This window comes from Symphodus melops (genome assembly GCF_947650265.1).
Source record: "Symphodus melops genome assembly, chromosome: 22".
Lineage (NCBI taxonomy): Eukaryota > Metazoa > Chordata > Actinopteri > Labriformes > Labridae > Symphodus > Symphodus melops.
This window is the reverse complement of record NC_136712.1, coordinates 7,374,151-7,394,952: the sequence shown is the minus strand read 5'-3', so window position 1 is coordinate 7,394,952 and position 20,802 is coordinate 7,374,151. Positions and strand designations below refer to the sequence as shown.

At 42.7% G+C, this 20,802-nt stretch overlaps 1 protein-coding gene across 5 annotated transcripts in view; it reads left to right on the top strand.

Annotated features, from left to right (window-relative positions):
* Positions 1-20,149, top strand: part of atp2b1a (ATPase plasma membrane Ca2+ transporting 1a) — a 28,333-nt gene extending 8,184 nt beyond the window's left edge. Inside the window, exons 2-21 of one of the 5 annotated variants that reach the window (XM_079335724.1) lie at positions 460-657; positions 946-1,203; positions 1,891-2,016; positions 3,368-3,529; positions 4,303-4,341; positions 6,237-6,392; positions 6,514-6,728; positions 6,995-7,237; positions 7,328-7,569; positions 8,042-8,279; positions 9,467-9,646; positions 9,752-9,839; positions 9,938-10,044; positions 10,211-10,402; positions 11,233-11,446; positions 11,529-11,740; positions 11,840-11,947; positions 13,199-13,387; positions 14,024-14,113; positions 16,934-20,149. In XM_079335724.1, coding sequence (XP_079191850.1) covers positions 460-657; positions 946-1,203; positions 1,891-2,016; positions 3,368-3,529; positions 4,303-4,341; positions 6,237-6,392; positions 6,514-6,728; positions 6,995-7,237; positions 7,328-7,569; positions 8,042-8,279; positions 9,467-9,646; positions 9,752-9,839; positions 9,938-10,044; positions 10,211-10,402; positions 11,233-11,446; positions 11,529-11,740; positions 11,840-11,947; positions 13,199-13,387; positions 14,024-14,113; positions 16,934-17,332 — 3,656 coding nt within the window. In that variant the 3' untranslated portion in view covers positions 17,333-20,149. Of the gene's footprint in view, positions 1-459; positions 658-945; positions 1,204-1,890; positions 2,017-3,367; positions 3,530-4,302; positions 4,342-6,236; positions 6,393-6,513; positions 6,729-6,994; positions 7,238-7,327; positions 7,570-8,041; positions 8,280-9,466; positions 9,647-9,751; positions 9,840-9,937; positions 10,045-10,210; positions 10,403-11,232; positions 11,447-11,528; positions 11,741-11,839; positions 11,948-13,198; positions 13,388-14,023; positions 14,205-16,933 lie in introns of all 5 variants that reach the window. The other 4 variants (XM_079335722.1, XM_079335720.1, XM_079335723.1 and 1 more) reach the window with 4 other exon arrangements.
* The last annotated feature ends 653 nt before the right edge of the window (positions 20,150-20,802 follow it).

Here is a 20,802-nt window from a genome sequence, read left to right as displayed (position 1 = left end):
AGAGGGATGACTCTATCAGAGGACGGTTTCACACCTGTGATTTCAAAGCTTCTGTCGGTCGGCCATTGTATTAAAAAAAAAAAAAAAAAAAAAAAGGCAGCTTACTCTATTAGATTTGCACTCGGTGCTCACATTTCATTGTGTGACTGAAAGAGGTGAAAACGTTTCACGTGGCCACAAAAAAAAAAAGTGTGTCATTGTTTCCCAGCATTGTCGGCTCCCTTTGTGTCCAGTCACAAATGCTAATCCCTTCAGGTGTGGTGTGTTTGGAGGGTCCGGTGACCTTTTGAGTTCTCCTCCCATGAACAAAATATCTACAGAAAGGCCTCCACTCAAACTCAAATTACACATCTAACTCTCTTCTGATTTATGTGGATGTTTGAGATGAATTTATAAATGGAAATGTTGTTAATATAATCCTTTCTCCTTCTTTTTTTTTTTTTGTCTTCGTCTCTCCAGGTTTAAGTGGACAGCCCGCAGACATCGAGAAGCGGAAAACAGTGTTTGGGCAGAATCTAATACCGCCCAAAAAACCAAAAACTTTCTTACAGTTAGTGTGGGAGGCGCTACAGGATGTCACACTGATTATTTTAGAAGTGGCAGCCATAGTTTCACTAGGCCTTTCTTTTTATAGACCCCCAGATGCCGAAAGAGAACGTAAGCAACAACACTTCTTGTTGATCCTTGTCACTGTTTGTGTTTCTTTCATTTGACTGTTGTTGGTCGTTCATAGTGTTTCTTTTATTTATTTTTATAAACAAATGTTTTGTTTATCTTTATAATCTCTCATTTCACGGTCATATCTGATAACAGAGCCGCTCTCTTAGAGTTGTACACTGTATCTATTTGTTTAAATGTGTGCCTGAGTGACATGATGATGCGATACGCCGTTTTATTTATCTGATGGTGACAAAGGAGCTCTTTGTGTTACTGTCCCCTCTGCAGACTGTGGAAGGGCAGCTGGAGGTGTGGAGGATGAAAATGAGTCGGAAGCAGGCTGGATCGAGGGCGCCGCCATTCTCCTGTCAGTAGTCTGTGTGGTGCTGGTGACGGCGTTCAACGACTGGAGCAAAGAGAAGCAGTTCAGGGGCCTCCAGAGCCGCATCGAGCAGGAGCAGAAATTTACTGTCGTCCGTGGAGGACAAGTCATCCAAATTCCTGTGGCTGAGATCGTGGTGGGCGACATTGCACAAATAAAATATGGTGAGAATATCTTACAGCTTTGTTTTTTTCTTTAGTGTCGCTTTGATGGTTTAAAGTGAAACTAATAAATGTAAAATAAATATCCAAGAGTCAATAGAAGTAATTGTGCCATCACTGTAAAATCCAGGATCTATTCTGCACCGCTAAACGGTAAATAATCTGGAGACAACTTCCACAATGTGCGGTTTTTGAGTATCAGTTTGAAATCCTGCTCGCTCTCAGCCTATTGTAACTCTTGTACTGTTGATGGTTGTGAATTACGGCCCGACAGCCACCAACCACTGCACACCGCTGCTGGTCTCTAATTTGTCTTTTCAATCAAACCAGTACTCTACAAGGTTTATTTTCTATTCCTCTGTTTCCTTTAAATGCATGATTTTGATCTTAGTAAAGCGATAATATCCCGGTCTGTATCCCAGTTTGCTTTGCAAAACAAAAGTGGGTGTTTAGCGTGAATTTTCAGTGCTGTCAGGTAACCTGCAGTGGGTGAGGGTGGGGGCTGCACTTATGGTCATGTCAGTGTATATCTCATCTTGTCATTCTACACTGGTATATAGTACACAGCCAACTTTTTCGATTGGGGGGGCGGGGGGGGGAAACGGGTCTTAAAAGTGCATCTTACACTCCCAAACTTGGGTACACTTCTGTTCCTTCAAATTAAAAGCCAGCCCTCCTTGTGTTTTTCAGGTGACCTTCTGCCCGCAGACGGAGTCCTCCTCCAAGGCAACGACCTGAAGATCGATGAGAGCTCGCTCACAGGAGAGTCAGACCATGTCAAGAAAACACATGAAAAAGATCCTATGCTGTTATCAGGTAACTCCTGACCTTTAATTTGATTAGATTCTTCATTTTGCTGGTTTCTTTTCTGAAGATGAATCAAAGTTAGGATTTTTATTACTTCTCCAGCCATTTTAAGCCACAGGGTTAGGGTTTCTAACACGCTGGTTAAGAACTCATGCATAATGCATGTGGTCGTCTGCGGAAGTATATTTAAATATTACAACACGTCGTTTTCAAAGTCTGTCTTCATGTCGGTCCAGTCTTTAAAATAGAGGTCAGAGGAAGCTGACCCTCTTACTTTAAAAATGAGTTCTGATAATTAAAAGGATGGATCGTCTATGCGGTACCTACATTTTTAAATAGACGTTTGATCGGCTGTCTTAAACCTTTTAGACTTCAGGATGTGACCTCTGACAGACTCGCCCCTCCTGTCGGGAGGAGAAGCATGAGCTAACAGACGGCTCCACTGCTGCTTTTCCAACGTTTCATCACACGTTTAATTCACATCGGTATACTTTAAAATATCACAACAGGTGAACCCCTTTTGGACTGACGATATTTGATCATTTTTAAAGAAGGAAACGGTAGCAGAAGTCAATGTAATGTTCATTTGTGTGGATTTAGTTACAAACTTAGAATTCAAAGTGAAATGTCCATATCTTGCAGCTCAGTGTAAACAATCATCATCAAACCATCCAACAACAGTCCCCAGATGAAATGCTGTGATAGCTTGTGTGTGTGTGTGTGTGTGTGTGTGTGTGTGTGTGTGTGTGTTATGACTCCTCTACTGCTGTCTGATTTCCCTCAGCACCAGCTGCGTCCCTTCTGCCATCACTCTCCTGAATGGAGAGAAAACATCCTCTAATTAACACAGACAACTTTTATGCACTTTCCACTTCTCTTTAAATTTCTGTTTTCTCTTCTGCTGTTTGTTTGTTCTTTTTTTTCTGTTCTTATCCACAAGATCTTTTCCCCCCCCATGTCCTCAGAGGGAAACAAACACTGAGATAATAAACTGTTGCAGCCTCTTGGATTTCCTTTAATTCACCCACACCGACAGTTGTCTTTTGATTAAATAAGCTGTTTGTTAAAGGTTAGGAGGGCCTATGAGAGAATGTGTGTTTTTACCCTTCACTTAAATAATGCATGCATTTGTGTGAGGTTGACAAAGGTGCTTTGTAAACCAGGTTGAACGGCATTACTTGTAAGCAAAATGAATCAAGCTGCGTGTTTAAACTAAATTTAAAAATATCAAAGCAGAAATGAAGGTTGTTAAAACGTCTGCCAAACCAAGTCGAACATGAATTCACAATCATGTAGTTGGAGACTGTAAACGTCCTTCGTCTAATGACTCACATTTTAATTTCTCCTCCCCTGACCAAAGGCACCCATGTAATGGAAGGCTCAGGGAAAATGGTGGTCACTGCTGTGGGTGTCAACTCTCAAACTGGAATTATCTTCACTTTACTTGGGAGCGCTGAGGAGGACGAAGAAGACGAGGAGGAAAAGAAAAAGGAGAAGGAGGAGAAGAAGAAACAGAGAAAAAGTAAGTATCCTTGCTGCTCACGCGTCGTCATTGATTGATCCACACCGTTTGGACGCGGCATTCTTTTCTTTCTTTAAGCAGCTTTTCATCTCACAGACAGGATCCCACTATCCTCCTCAAAACGTTTTCTTTAATAGCGAATAGTGAAGGAGCCGAGACAGACCAGAGAAGTGTTGTTGACCTGGTACCCATGCAGGTTACCTCAGCTGCAGATTCAACGATACATGAAGGAGCTTGCTTTTTTTTTTTTTTTTTTTGCTATTCTCCATTGAGTGTCTTTTTAAAATCTCTGAATCTTTAAAATGTCTGAAATTATGTGAAAGATTAAGAGAAAAACAAAATCCTTCTTTATTTATCCCCTAACTGTCTTTCCCATGTTGACGTCTTCATGTGTCTTTCTATCATCTTACCAACACTACCAAACACAATAAACCTCTTTAATATCAGAGGTGGTGAAAGAAACCTTTAACATTAGAAAAAAAAATGCCTAAATGCCTTTTTCATATTTAAGCACATTTTAAATATGAAAAAGGCATTTAGTTTAAGTCATGATTGTAGCCATGTTTATGGCCGAGGAGACAAAGCTAGATCTGAAATGGGTAACACTTATTGTTCTGTCTCCTCGATGAAGAAAACATTTTCATGTCATACAGTAACTTCTTGATTCTCTACCTTTTGTTAATCTAAGAAAAATTTCCCCTCTGATAAACATACTCTGTGTTCATGCTTTAAAAGTAGTGGTTACTGACTCCATGTGTATATATTTTCTACAGACAAGAAGCAGGATGGGTCTGTTGAAAATCGTAAGAAAGGTTAGTTTCTTGCCCACTCACACACCCGCTGAAACACACTTACAACCATAAATAGTTGTCTTCCGTCTTAGCGCCTACATCTGTGTATTAGCCCTCGGCTGTATCCCCGGCTCTCTCCCGGTGTAACAGCACCTCATCTAGGTTGAAGCCTCCATTTGTGGTTAATTAGCTGCAGAGATTTCATGTAGGAGGGTGAGGAGCTGCATATCTCTGCATGACCCCTATAGTCAGTGCATTTGTAGTACCTGCCGTTCTTACCTCATCCATTGTGCTGTCCGTCCCTCCCTTCTGTCTCGCTCTCGCTCGTCCTTCCCCTGCACATTGCGCTCTGAGCAGCAGGTGCTACTGAATCCAGTTATAGCGATTAGTGGCGAGGAGATTAAAGCCATGCAACAATTCTGGGGCCAGAACATCTGCTTTCCCACCCATCTTTCTCTCTGCGACTCTCCCTCAGGCCCCCACGATTTGATTTCTATTGATGTCCCGACCTGAACTCTTTCGCGGTCAAACTGTCAGACTCGCTCTGGTGCAATTTCAAACTGACGACAATCATAATGAGACTGTTTTTTTGGCAACTCAGTCAGCTCGCCGTGCTCGTAGCCCTGCCGGGGCGCTATGATCAGTAGTGCTTGGGTCTGTGACCACAACCCTGGCGCTAGTCCCTGGTGCACAGATTCCCTCTGCCTGCCAGGAATCAACGGTAATCCTTTAGACTGAGATTACACAGGCCATGTAAGTGCAGAACAAGCCACAGTCCACAGCAGCTGCAGTAGCCCAGTGCTCGTGCCCCTCCCCTTCCTGCTACATACATTCACACACAATGCCACGCTACAGGTCATGCCATAGTAAATAGAGCTTTTAGCATTGCCAAATTGAACAAGGAGCTTGCAGGAGCTTATAAAAAAAGACACACAATAAAAACAGCTCTAAGTGGGTGATAGCAGAAGATGCGTCAGTTGTCCTGCAGCAGCAAAAGCCGCAGCGACGGTTGCTTGAGTGCCCGTCAGAACTAATGATTTTATCAAAGTGAGCGTCACGACAGAGAGCAGCCCCCGCTGGCCCTGCCGGCTGTCTCTCCTCCCTCCTCTGCCATTAGAGGCTCCGCGTCTCCAAGGTTACCTGGCTAGATGGAGGTTTGGGATTCCCGTCAGTCCTGCTTGCACGGCAGGGGTCTCCTGAGGGATGTTGAGGAAGAGATGAAAGAGATTTATGGGAATTTAAATGGCAACAGCCAACCGCTGCGGTTTGCTGAGGAAGTAGGAGGTGATTCCTCGGATGCTGCTAGCTAGTTAACCTGTTCTTTAAATCTCTAGGTGGGCGTATGCTAATTACATTTCCAAATCTTCCTGCTAATTACCCAGCCGTCAGATCGCTGCAGATATAATTACATTGACATTTCCCATGTTCCACGTCGAGAAGAGGTGGCTAAAAAACAAGTTTGCTTACACTCTGAGTGACATCTTTGCTCCTCTGAAAGTCTGTTTTTATTAAATCTGTCATCCTAACATAAAGTTTTCTTGTAGTTTGATGCGATCAGAAGCAAGTTCCTGTGACTTTTTACTTCCAAATCAGCGGAAAGAGAGAGGGAAATACAACCTTGTGTTAACCCGTTTACTAAAACAAAAGAATATTTAGAAAATAAATAAGATAAAAGAGAAAATCCCACAGTTTATTTCAGCACTGTGGCGTTTCTTTATTTCAAGTTTTGCAAAAAGAGAAATCGCAATGAATGGCGTCCATGCAGCTCTCGAGTGTTCTCCTTCTTTTGTTGATTTCTTTACATCTGATCGTTCAGTTTGACCGCAAAGTCATCGAACACAGTGCTACTATTGTGTCAAAATAAAATGAGGTCATTGCCCCCTCAGCGACACGCTATTTCTCGTTCTGTGCCGCAGCTAAAGCACAGGATGGCGCTGCGATGGAAATGCAGCCGCTGAACAGCGACGAGGGAGCTGACGCGGAGGAGAAGAAGAAATCCAACCTGCCAAAGAAAGAGAAGTCTGTTCTCCAGGGCAAACTGACCAAACTAGCTGTTCAAATTGGCAAAGCAGGTGGGTCAAAGAATACCTTCGGATGATGTAAGCCTATAGATTTAAAAACAAAAAAAAAAGGTTATGTTGTTTTAGTCTTTTGACCAAATATTGACAAATGGTTTTGTCCATTCTCCTTCAGGATTGGTAATGTCAGCCATCACCGTTATCATCTTGGTGGTGCTGTTTGTAGTCGACACCTTCTGGATCCAGAACCTGCCCTGGGTCAAGGACTGCACGCCCATTTACATCCAGTTCTTTGTGAAATTCTTCATTATCGGGGTCACTGTTCTGGTGGTGGCTGTCCCTGAAGGCCTGCCTCTTGCTGTAACCATCTCCCTGGCGTATTCTGTGAAGGTAAAGTCTCCTCGCTAAGTGATCCTCGCCCAGTGCTGACCAGCTTAGTCCTTAGCCTATTAAAACTAGAAGGCAAGGCGTTTAAGTCAAGGAGACTTGGCTAACTGATACCTTCAAGCTAAGCTATAATCCCCTGTGCAGAAGTTGTCAGCCATCACAGGTTTTTTCCTTTTAATCGAGTCATGGATCCTCTAAACAAATGTCCGAGTGGAAGCTTGTTCACTGCTAGGTGTAGAAGTTCATATATAGTTTTTATCTTCTCACAGAAAATGATGAAAGACAACAACCTGGTGCGACACTTGGACGCCTGTGAGACCATGGGCAACGCTACGGCCATCTGCTCTGACAAAACCGGCACGCTCACCATGAACCGCATGACTGTGGTGCAGGCCTACCTCGCCGAGAAGCACTACAGGAAAGTCCCCGACCCAGAGAACATCCCCTCCTCCATTTTAGACATCCTGATTCTGGGCATCGCCGTCAACTGCGCCTACACTACAAAGATCATGGTAAGTCTGAGGGAAAGGAATGCGGCTTTATTAATAAACCCTGCATCGCCCTGAATGTGCCCTCACTCTTCTTCGTGTCTTTGACTCCAGTCTCCAGAGAAAGAAGGCGGCCTGCCTCGACAGGTGGGCAACAAGACCGAATGTGCCTTGCTTGGCTTTACTAAAGACCTGAAGCGGGACTACCAGGCTATTCGGAATGAAATCCCTGAAGAGAAACTATACAAAGTCTACACCTTCAACTCAGTGCGGAAGTCAATGAGCTCTGTGCTGAAAATGGCCGACGGCAGCTTCCGTATGTTCAGCAAAGGGGCGTCGGAAATTCTCCTAAAAAAGTAAGAACATTGTTCATCTCGGTGTGCATTCAAGACATCAGCTCTGTTGATTTGAAGGTTCGTCCTTTCTGTTAGCGTCAGTGATTGTTCTCAAAGAAAAGTTATGGAGCAGATCTGTTTTAGTCGCCCTCGCTGGCCAGCGAAGGATGTGTGTAAAGGCTTAAGCAGCTAAGAAGTTCAAGTGCATCCCACCCAAGCCCCTTACTTTGCGACTTAAAACAGGCGCTGAGAAAATGAGCTGGTAACAACCCTGTAAGCCTCTTATACGAGCGGGCTTCTTTTTAACCCACGGAGGGCTTAATGCAACTTCTTCTTCTACTGCAGCTCACCATTCAAACGCCTTGTCTTCTCCAACCTTTTATCACGTCCCAATCATTTTTCTACTGTGGATATTCTGTACCTCCTACAATCCTCCTTCTTCTCCTTTAACCCTCTTCTTAACAAAGTGTATACAATTTCTTTTCACCTCCAGATGCTATAAAATCCAGACGGCAAACGGCGAGTCGAAGGTGTTTCGCCCTCGCGACAGAGACGACATGGTGAAGAAAGTGATCGAGCCCATGGCCTCCGAGGGCCTGAGGACCATCTGCCTCGCGTACAGAGACTTCCCTGCCTCTGAGGGGGAGCCGGACTGGGACAATGAGAACGATATCCTCTCTGGACTGACCTGCATCTGTGTGGTGGGCATCGAAGACCCTGTGAGACCTGAGGTACGTGGCTACACAAGCGAGGACGCACATTGACACCTTTTACCTTTTGACCCTTGTTTTAATTTTTAAAAAAACTTTATTTTGAAATTTATTTTAATTGAAAACAAAAAACTTTATTCACAAACAAAAAATCTTGACAAACCATGTTACAGAGATTCGAATGCTGTTTGCGTTCTACTGTCTCCATGAACTCCCTTGATTGTACAAACCATTGAGTGAATCACGTGTTGTTAGCTCTATGCTAATCAGTTAAAGTTTTTACCACTGTCTTTATTAGCTATCTGTGTTCCACTGTGTGTCGTTTGTTATAATACCATAAAGTATGACTACTATGGTAGATGGACATGAATGGGAAATATATATAGAGTTTTTTTCCTTTTCTTTTCCAGGATAGGAAAAAATATTATGAGCAATGTCTGTATCTGAGCGAGCTTAATGCCACTCTTTGTAAATAATATATCTGAAAACGAAACCTCTTAATAATAATCGAGAGAACTAAAAAGTGAGTATTAAATCCAAGGAGCCAAACTTGGAGGCGATCATCAGAGTGTTATGTAAAGGGGGAAGAAGCAGTAACATTTCAATATTGGAAAAATGATGCACATTTTCCCCTCGTGAGGACATTCATGGGCTTGGCGACAGATAAAGTGTTGTCAGTTATGAAAAAAAGCTGATCACAGAGGGAACGTTAAACCCTTTTCCTGGTCCTGTGGGTCAGTCGCAGCATGTAGAGGTTGGAATGTCAGATTTGGGGATTCAGAAAAGACGCACGTTCAGGCAGTTCCTTTCTCCTTCCAACACATGGAAGGCCGCTCGACAAGCACTCCTCCAAGGAACGTTCTGGCAGCTTTAATGATTTCCACTGCACTGCCGAGCACTTTAGGTCTTTTCTGAGTAGAGCAGGAAAATAGGTTTGACCGGAGATGCAGCATCAGCCATTTTTGAACCTGAGAAGTAGCTCGGCTTTGGTGCAGATATTGAATAGCGTCACATGATTTATCATCAAAGTGCTTTTTAAAGGACTGGCTCCACAGTTCTGAATGGTCGACCATACTGTCTCCATTTGATCCTTAATCAGACATTATGCTCCTTCTCGTGATGTTAAGTACAGTGTTGAAATAGAAATCGAATTTGATATCTAAGTAAACAGCATTTCCTCCCTCATTGTTTTCCCCGCCTTCATCCAGGTGCCCGATGCCATCAAGAAGTGCCAGCGTGCCGGCATCACGGTGCGGATGGTGACCGGTGACAACATCAACACGGCTCGAGCCATCGCCACCAAGTGCGGCATCCTGCTGCCCGGAGATGACTTCATCTGTCTGGAAGGGAAAGAATTCAACCGCAGGATACGCAATGAGAAAGGAGAGGTGGGCCACAGCTACACAAAAAAAAAAAAAAAAAAATACTGTACCCCCGAGAGAGCTGTCAAATGTTATTTTGGGATTCTATCAGGGTTTGTCTCATGTTTCTAGATCGAACAAGAGCGCATCGACAAGATCTGGCCCAAACTACGAGTGCTGGCTCGCTCTTCCCCCACAGACAAACACACACTGGTGAAAGGTGAATCTGCCTTTTTCTAGTTTAGTCAACCCCTTTTGATTATTTGAATGTTTTATAATGCAACATTTCCCACAACACATCATCTCGTTTCTTTTTAGGTATCATTGACAGCACAGTCCTAGAACAGAGACAAGTAGTAGCAGTGACAGGAGACGGTACCAATGACGGCCCAGCCTTGAAGAAAGCGGATGTCGGCTTTGCCATGGTGAGATCTTCCTTTCTTTGATCATCCTTAATTAAAAGTTATCAAATGAATCAAAACATGTTATACATCATTTGACAAATAAAAGGGACGTAAATATGAAATGTTTTGTGATGCTGACAGATTCCTGATCTTTTTTTTTTTTTTTTTCTTTTTTTTTTTCCTTCAGGGTATCGCCGGCACGGATGTAGCCAAGGAGGCCTCGGACATCATCCTGACCGACGACAACTTTTCCAGCATCGTCAAAGCCGTCATGTGGGGACGAAACGTCTACGACAGCATCTCCAAGTTCCTCCAGTTTCAGCTGACTGTCAACGTGGTGGCCGTCATCGTAGCGTTTACAGGAGCCTGCATCACACAGGTTAGCACCGGGGGCGAACAGAGTCTGTTTCACTTTGACAGAGAATGCATCGGCCTCCGGAGTGAAGGCGGTTTGAGCTGTAAGAAGTTTAGTTCTCTAGTTCACACTTTGACTCTGCAGCCATGGAATTGGTACAGCTGGCAGCAGCACACTGAGATTACATAAGCTTTATCTCGCATGCGGGAAGTTTTCAGTTCGAGGTCTCTAAGTGAAGATCCAGCTGTCAGGTGAGAGGAAACGCTGGGTCAGGATTTATATAGATATACAGCAGCTGGCTCATTTTCAGCATTTTGCCCAAAGAGACTTGTTCATTTAATTAAAAATATTAACCCTCTGTGAAATGTCCCTAATACTATTTTATATTCCTGCCTTTTTTAGCCAACAAGAGCCGTGTTCTTGCAGCTTGATGCATCAATTTATGTCTGCTTTAATTCTCGAATGTCTATCTAAGATATTAAATATTGATTAGATTTTTAAAAAAATGACCATGTACAATATTAAACATAAAATTTCATTCCTTTTTTTTTTTTAACTGCCTGTTAAATTGTCGGCACAGCTTGCACAAGTGTTTGCAGGAACCAAATAGCTCATATCACACTCGTCCTCCTCAGTGCTCATACTTCTACGTGCCATCAGCGATGCTGCGGGGAACAAAATAAATTGTTTTCCGCAGGCAATTTGGTTCATGTCAGTCTAAATGATAGCTAATAAATGGGCTGAATTTCCATCATGTTTGAGACTTGTGTTGGTGACAGTGATGTGAAATCTTATTTTTCCTCCTCCTTAACCTAATTTTTTTCTCTCTCTCTCTCTGCTCTTTCTGCCTCCAGGACTCCCCGCTTAAAGCTGTACAGATGTTATGGGTCAACCTCATCATGGACACCTTCGCTTCACTCGCCCTGGCCACAGAGCCCCCCACAGAAGCTCTGCTGCTGAGGAAGCCATATGGCCGCAACAAGCCTCTCATCTCCCGCACCATGATGAAGAACATCCTGGGTCAGGGAGTGTACCAGCTGGTCATCATCTTTACTCTCCTCTTCGCCGGTAAGAACATACACTTGTTGGCATTCATCATCAGCACCAAGAAATCGATGCTCTGATTTTGATGAAATCTTTGTTCGTCCAGGGGAGAAGATTTTTGACATCGACAGCGGCAGGAATACGCCCCTCCATGCCCCGCCGTCCGAACACTACACCGTCGTCTTCAACACCTTTGTGTTAATGCAGCTTTTCAACGAGATCAACGCCCGCAAGATCCACGGAGAAAGGAACGTCTTTGAGGGCATCTTCAACAACCTCATCTTCTGCAGTATCGTCTTTGGTACCTTCGTCATCCAGGTAGAATAAACCTGAAAAAAAAAACATAACACCAACCTACCAATTCTAAACCAAAGAGTTGTGTGTCTGATCACTTCTTCCTCTCAACCTCCCCTCTAGATCGTCATCGTGCAGTTTGGAGGGAAGCCGTTCAGCTGTGTGGCTCTGACCGTCGACCAGTGGCTGTGGTGCACTTTCTTAGGCTTTGGCTCTTTAATATGGGGACAGGTACGACATGACGGTCAAGCTGAGTTTAAAAACACGGTGCAACACTGCCCCCTTGTGTTGAAGTCACTTAAGTGGGTGTCAAATAGAGGAAAAAAAGAGTACATCATGATCTGCTGCTGCAACTCAGAGTGCATATAGAATCTGTTTCTTACAAAACAAAGGAAATATAGTTTCCTAAATGAAGCCTCGTGAATGAGGTAGTCAGAAAATGTACTAATTGTTCTTATTTTTGCTTAACTTTGTCATGTTGGTTTGATTTTAATCACATTTTTAGAGTAAATATTGTTCAGCAAATTACATTTTATATATAGATCCTTGAATGAGTAACTTGACAGTGAGATCGAGGGTTAAGATCCCTCCTTGCTCTCTGCTGAGTGTTTGACGTCATTCTCGCTCCATCTTTCTGCTTCGATCATCCCACAGAGCAGCGCACTCACTCACACACTGTCATTATACTCTCACATCAGTTCAGAAAGAATGACATTGCAATCAATTTTCTGACTAGAAGTACATATTAGAGTGCCTGAGAGTTGAAGTAGCTGACGAATGAAAAGAGTTTCTGTCGTAGAAGGAAGATGATTCTTAATTACAGACCAACGATTGTCCGTTACCTCGGAGGGGAAGGTCTCTGAGAGCTGTTCTTGGTTTTTTAGAAGAATGTATTTTTAATCAGTTATGAATTACTTTTAGCAGCAATCATAGCCGGTAATTAAGAATTATGACCTGACGTGTAACATTAATTATTCATCAATCATGTGATCGTACGTTTTCCAAACTGGAGAATGGCAGTTTTGCCTATAAGATGTCAGAATTTCTGCTGAATTCTGATTGGCTGCTGCGTCGAATTTCTCCTCCGACCTTTTCTCTGAACGTATTTACGGAATTAATTTACAATGACTTATGGCAAAAAAAAGTGACTCTTGGTTTTGAGAAGCTGAATTAAACTAAATGTATTGCTGCATATCTTTAGTTACTGATGAATGTTTACTATTTAAACAGGTGGGGATTGTTGTCCATTTAACCGGCTCAGTGATAAATCGTCTTACTGTCTCTTCTATGATGCACGGCTGTTTTGTAAAATGTGTTGAGATCAGGAGTGTCTCAGCTGTCACAGCCGCTTATTTCAGGGTGACGCAGCCAGAGACATTTGTTCTGCCGCAATGATAATGTCACTCCACCATGCTGAGCGTTGCAACATCGCCACCAGTCGCTGCTGCTCATGGTAATCCCGGTGTTTTTTTTTTCCCCCAGGTAATCTCCTCGATACCCACCAGCCGCTTAAAATTCTTGAAAACGGCGGGTCACGGGACGCAGAAGGAGGAGATCCCAGACGAGGAGTTAGACGAGCTGGATGACATGGAAGAGATCGACCACGCCGAACGAGAGCTTCGCCGGGGACAGATCCTCTGGTTCAGGGGCCTCAATCGCATCCAGACTCAGGTAACGACTCACAGACCACCCTGTGCATCCCGGAACACCGCACCTGACACCAAGGGAATCAAAAGCCATAAACCTTTTAACTCTCTATTGCTCCTCCAGCTTCAAATCTGTTTGGTTCTTTCTCGGCACTCTTAAGAATGGCTTGTGCCCTAAAAACAAACGCCCTCGATTTTTATTTTTATTTTTATTTTTTTTTCCTCTTCTGCTTTTAAGCTAAAGCGGGGTTTTATGCCTACTTTTGTCTGTCTCGGTTTGGATCTATGTAGACAAGTTTGAAGGTACTGATGAGAAGCGATTTGAATTGGATGGGAAGCACGCTTTAATGAAAAACGGCCGAGTGTTCAGAAGAAGATTGGCACGGCTGTAGCTGGGAAGGATTCTGCAGAGAAAAGTGTGAAAGTGGAGGGAGACCCTTCGATCAGTGCCTTTAAACCCCAAACACCCCCACTCCCTTTTTCCTCTCTCTTTTAACTAAAATGCCTAAATCCAATCCAAAGTCACATTTTCCCTGTTGTTACTGGTGCCTTTTCTTTATTTTTTTCTCTCTTTTCTCTCTCTCTCTCCTCTGGCTGTGTTGTGTTTTTATTTTCCTCTGGGCTTTTTTGTTCTCCTGTCACGCTGTCTGATTCTTTGCAGATGGATGTAGTGAGTGCGTTCCAGAGTGGAACTTCCTTTCAGGGGGCTCTAAGGCGGCAGGCCTCCAACTCCAGCCAACAACAGCACGATGTAACCAATGTTTCTAGCCCTACACATGTAGCCTTTTCTACTACTACCACTACTGCCACTGCCGCCAACTCCGCTTCTGCCACTGTGGGGTGTGAGTGCGTGTTCTCCTCTAGTGCATGAGACTTTTAATTTTTATTTTGACTTCTTCTGTTCCTCTAACATCTTCCTCCTCCACTCTTCTTCTCACCTAACGTTGACACTTTTGAGTCTCTCATGCTCCTCTTAATGCCCCCCTCCACTTGTTCTTCAAAAAAAAAAAACACAAGACACCAAAAGTACCACATCTTCCATAAGGCTTCTATAACACAGCTGTATATATATATATATATCTGTATGTACTCTGTTACAAGGTGTTTATCTCTGTGTCATCATGTTTTCTGTTCTGCTTCTGCTTCGGTCTTAAAAACTGAAAAACAACAAAAAACTGTTTCACTGTTATCTCATTTGACCTAAAATGACATTCTGGATTCAGGTCTGACTGCAGCTGCCTCAGTCAGCTCTGTGCCTCCTATAGCACCCATGGGTCTGTGTCGCAGCTTTCTTAGTCCCTTTGCGGGTAAATGTTTTGAGTATAAGCCCATGATCACGGCCTAAAAACAGTAAAGACAAACCATGCCATGGAAACATACGGGAGAGTTAGCCGATTCCTCGTAAGCCTGCTGATATAATGACTCTTTCTTCTGCAGCTGTGGTGCATTCTGGGAGAATAAAGAGTAAAGGAGAGGGCGCGGTGGTGTGTTTGGATGCAGACAGTGTTTGGAAAAGGTCTTAGACATTGTGCACGTGATGAAGAGAACTCGATCCGGACAATTCCAGATCACTGACAGGAACTTCTTTGTGGCTCTTGACAATCATTGTTTCTCTTTCAGATCTTCCCGGGAAGAGCAGCTGTGAGTTTGAAATGTCTCGATGAATAAATGACTTTTGAATGTAAACATGTGGGAGAGTCCACAGATGTATTAACCACGGATTCAGTGTTGTTTGAATAATGTTTGTCTCAGAGGAAACAGGAGACGAGACTTTTCTAAACTTTCTTAAACTTTTCTTTCAGATGCCATTAAAAAGACTTTTTTTCCTCTCTGCAATGTGAATATTTGTTTGACAGATTGTGTCCACCTCCCCCTTCCCCCCCCCCAAAAAAAACAAAATGCTGAATACCACTGACCCCCCACGTATTCTTCTTTAGATTCTGTGAAATGTGTCATGGGCTATACTCAAAGGTTTACTACCATTGAACACAAGGTAGCGCCACGCTCTGCATGGGTTCAAAGTCTCTGGTCTCGTTTGTGAGTTTTCTCTCGTTGTGCTGTTCTCTGACATGTTAAACCAGCTTGTAGACATGCTTGGCTGCCGCAGCTTTTTTGTTGTTTTTGACTCCACGAACATGAGCTGTAACTGACCACCCTTCTTCTCTGTCTTTCTTTTCTGTCTCTTTTTCTCTGCTCCTCCTCTTCCCCATCCTCTGTCTTTTCTTCTCCTTCTCTCTGTCCTGTCTCTCTCTTCTTTAATCTGTACTAAGCATGTCAAACAACAGTGAAACTCTCGTGTCCAGCCTCTCTGTCCTTTTCTGCTCTTTGGATGCGTTCTGGTCTAAAGAACGACATCCCTCTCGGCTCTTGATTTTTGCATTTTGATTAATCCGACACAGAGAGATCTACCAAGTGTTAGTGTTTTTTTTAAATCCTACGACTGAACTCACAGCAAAATCAAACACAGCACAAACATTGCATCAGGTTTGAAACTGGTTTGTTCCCCTCCCCCGAGACATATTTTGAATTAACTACGTGAATTTGAATTAACACTTTTATTTTGACCTTCTTCTTGTTACCCAAAGTGTCAGAGCAGCTTTAGTTCAGACGTGTCTACCTTTTTTTAATTTCCAGTTTCCATTTGGAAACTTCTTACAAGTAGTGGATGAAGTCTCTCGTTTCAAACGCAAACCTAATGCCGAAGCACTTCAACCTGCACTCTCTCTCACGGCCAGCAGGTGTCGACTCCACTACTTTCATGGTTTCATGAAACCTTTCAGTCGGTCAATTGTGTTTAGTGAAAAACGGTCTTTATGATTGCAAATGCTTGTCCTTTTTAAAGTCAAATAGTTGACAAAGTAGGGTGTATTTTAAAGCTTGGCTCCCTGCAGGCGTGCCATTGCGAAATGATGACAATATTAACACTTTGCACTTACATAGCGCTTCTCTGAATACTCAAAGATGCTTAACAAAGTACAACAAAGCAAAAAAAAAAAAAAAATCCAAGACAGGGAGGATAAATATATGATAATCTGTTTTCTTTGTCTGGTGATCAGTTACACTTGATCTGTAGCACCAGGCTGCCAGTATCTTTCTTTGCAGTTCAACGTTTCTGTTGTTGGTACTTTTAGCAGTTGATCTTCTTTTTGAGACGATCCGCGATTGACAAGTTTCTACCAGTTGAACCAGAAAACTAGGAAAGAGACATGGCAGTATTTATTCAGCTTGAGGTTTTAAAATAATGGGACGTCTGGCTTCAAAACAACAAGATGAGGTCTGAAGTGCAGAACTTTCGAACAGTGGTCCAAAAACCAACGGGTGATGCTCTGATGTCAGGACACGGGACGAGTTCGAGACCGAAATAAAACAGACATGAACATAACCGCACACCTGCACGTCTCTCTGAGAGTTCCCCCCCCTCACCTTTGCCCCTAAGACTCACCGATTTATTGACCTTATAAAACCAGCGCCATCTTTTCTGATCCGTTGTATTGCCTAGGTGTTAGAATGCAACATGCACTTTTATCCTTACTGAATGAGACTTATTGTCCCCACTGCTCCCTCCCTCCAGATCCGGGTGGTGAATGCATTCCGCAGCTCCATCTCCCTCTATGAGGGGCTGGAGAAGCCCGAGTCGCGGTCATCCATCCACAACTTCATGACCCACCCTGAGTTCCGGATAGAGGACTCTGAACCCCATATTCCCCTCATAGACGACACCGACGCCGAGGATGACGCCCCCACCAAGCGCAACTCCGCCAGCCCCCGCAACACCACACCGACGCCACCCTCCCCCTCAACCACGCCCACTCCTACCGCCATCGCTAACCCCATCATGCCGGTCTCACCTTCCCCAAACCAGAACAATAATGCTGTGGAGAGCAGCAACCACCTCCTCCCAGAGGGCCCCAAATCAGGAACCCCGTCAGCCCCCGGGAGCCCCCTACACAGCCTGGAGACCTCCCTTTGATCTGACCCCACGACCTCCACACGACGACGTCACCACCACCTTTCTGCCCGTCACCAGGGAGCTCGACTCGGACGCAGCGAACGAAAGGAGTGAACACTCAGAGGAGAGAGGGAGGGGCCGGGAGGAGAGCAGGGTCCTGTGTGAGCTCAGCTCGGGCCGGACTATGAGAACAGCAAACATTCAGAGGAATGTGCGGCTTGGTGTGGATGCTTTGGTCTTCTTTTATTTTTGGTTCTTATGAAAACCCCGCTGCAACACGAGGACTCTGTCTCCACCCCTCCCTCCTTTTAGTTTTTCTCGCTAAACAAGGGGTGATTATAAACTGAGATTGAAAGTGACCTGTTTTTATTATTCTATTGTTATTATTATTATTATTATTTGAATTGAGAAGGGGAGGAGCTCCTCCTGGCTTGAAGATCGTCTGTAAGAATTCTGAAAGAACCTTTTAGCTTCTCTTTTATCTGAATGGTGTTGTATATTTATCTCTTTGGCCCTTCGCTCATTCAAAACTTATTTCTGCTCCATTGGCTGTTAATATTTTGAGTTATTTATGTTTTTGGAAAAAGCAGGTCTGTTTACAAAGTTTGTAGATACTTTTTTTCTGTTTGTAGGCAAATGAGCTTCCTGATGTATGATGCAGAAAACTGAGACAGAATAAAAAATGAATGAGGATTATTTCAGATACTGCTGTATTTTCAGGAAAAAGGGTGTTTCTATTGAAACTTAACTATTTTTGCCTGCAAGTTTTATTTGTTATATATTTGTAGATAAATGTAGAACCTTCTAGCTAAACCGATAAACACTAAGGCTTGTATAGAAAAGAGGTCCAGGGTCTGAGGCGCGGCATTTTCACAGGAACACAGGGACGGGAAAGACGATCGGGGCCTCTGTCCACTAACATTGCTATAAATAGATTTACTTCTTCCATTTCTTCGATAGTTTTCATGTGCACAAAAACCTTCTGGAGTTCTGGATTCTCTTTTCATTCATTATGTTGTGTTCAAGGTTTTCCACATGTTGAAAGGTTCACTCATTAAAAAGGGAGTTAAAAACACATCTGGCACCATATTTAGCAAGCATGTCAGGATGTGGACTCGTGCGCGCAGCTGGACCAGGAAACAAAGTTTTACCTCAGAGGTGGATGTGAGGTGTGAATGATGTCGCTTTTAGTAAAACATAGAAACCCCTTCTTTGGATTTCTGAGGTTTCAGCATTTTTGGCCTGGTCGTATTTAATATGAATTACATTAAGGACAGGCTAACTCAGATTAGCTGAAAAATGACTCGTAGCTACAAGCTCTTTTTTTTTTTTTTTAACTCATAGCTAAAATGTTTTTGCCAAAGTCACAAAATCAAAAACATTTGAGTTGATCACTTCTTTAATGGCTCAACCTTGCCTTGTGTTGTGAGCTGATCGACTATTACACAATAAGAAGTTTGTTTGGACTAGACGTGAACGTGCCTTGGCTACAATAACAATTTAGCTAACGCCACTGGCGGGTAAATGTTGCTCCTCCTGCTGAAAGCCTCATTCTAGTCACCCTAAAGCGCTTCTCTTTGAATGCTTGTTAAATATGGACCCTGGTTAACAGTTGGTGTTTTTTTAATTAGCGGCATTTTCATGCAACTTGAGTTTCTCCAGCAAAACTTTAGCCCCCTGCCAATGTACAATATTGACATTTGTTTACTCAGGCTTAGTAAAGTATTTAATTTCAAAGGAATCTATAGAGAGAGACTACAGACTTTGTGTGTTTAGATAGTAAACCAATGTCTTGGTTAAAAAAAACAAGTGAATTATTTTCGTATTTCATTCAATCTTTAAGATCACGCCTTAGGAAAAAAAAAAAAAAAAACGCATTTTACTCCTCTGATTTCTGGTTTGCTGACATTTCAGAATCAAGAACAGAAGGGGGAAAAACCCGTGTCCTGTTCTTCAACCCTGTCCGTCAGACTCCTTTCACCATGAATAAATGTTGCTGCATTTGATTTGTTTGTAAGATATTTTTGACACCTGATGTACTGGAAACGCTAAAGACATGGACATGTGCATTTTTCAAGAATAAAGACTAGGCATACACTGGTATCAATCTGCACAGGGTACTTTATTTCATAGCGTTCCTCGGGGGAAGAAGAATTTTGATACAAACCATGATAGAGAAAATGTACCTTTGTATTTTTATGACGATACTGATGATACCTTTCATCGTACTAAACAGATTTTGGATGATTTGACACCAACCACGTTCTATGGGGGAGGGTTTTGGCCACTAAATTGTGTGTTGTTCTGGAATCTTCATCTCAGGGTGCAAATGGTGTGAGAGAGAACAAGACCTCTTTTGAGTTTGTACATTTCCACTCTTAATTCAGCGTTTGGGACTGTGCTTGTCTATCACACACGATGACTGGGGCTGCAGATTCTTCCTGCAGTCTTCTGGCTGTGCACAGGGTGGGGTGGGGTGGGGGGGAGGGAAGTGAAGAGGTTGAATCATGACATTCTCTGAGGGAAAAAAAAAGTTCTGTTTGAATTGTTTTACAGAAGACAAAATAGCAGCTTAGGATCGCATACAAAGTGAGCAATTGAAAAGACGAGGAATCCACATGAGGAGTTTGTTCTGTAGCTTCTTCCTGTAATGGGAATGAATGTTTTTCCATCTGTTTTATGGATTATTATTTTTTTTATCTTTTAACATTTGGAAATAAAAGTACTTCATGTCTGTTTATCTTGAGCATTTTAAATGGATATCGTGATTGGATTTACATTTGAAACTTGTCGAGTAATGTGTATGGTTTTTAAAAATAAAAAATGTATTTAGCCTAACTACAGGGCCATGTTTTTATTTTCCTGTGCAGTCTGGAACAGAATTCCACATTGGGATGGGGTTGGACTCCTTCTTAAGGCATTCTGCAGGACTGTACTTGAATGCCTTTGAGGAAAAACAATGTATACTTAAAGCTTTACATTTACAAATTAGAGCATTGATAAACTCACGTCCAGTTTTTAAAATTTCACGTGATTGGAAAATTCTAAAGTTCAATCGTGATTTTCTCAGACTATGGCAAGTTAATGTTATAATAGAAGAAATAATCTTTGGTGGATTGATATAACTGATCCCTCGAATAAAAAGCGTCACAGTTACAGGAGATTTACATTGACTTGGCAAACGGAACTCAGGCAGAAATGGGGAAACGAATAATTGGCTGTATTTCACAAAGCTCTCTTACTGCCTGAAAGCAGTGTGAGGCCTTTATATGTTTCAGCATGAACAAACATATAGCAACATAATATTAGGAAAAGTTGAGGAGAATGATAACACTTTTTTTTTCATTTTTTTTTTAAACTTTTGTTCAAATAAAACAATTTTGTGCTTCATATTACGATTGAGTCATCACTTTAAATCAAATTGTACAATTTCATCGTTTATGTTTGAAAAAGAAAGCAAACTACTTAGTTTTTATTATAAATGTTCTACA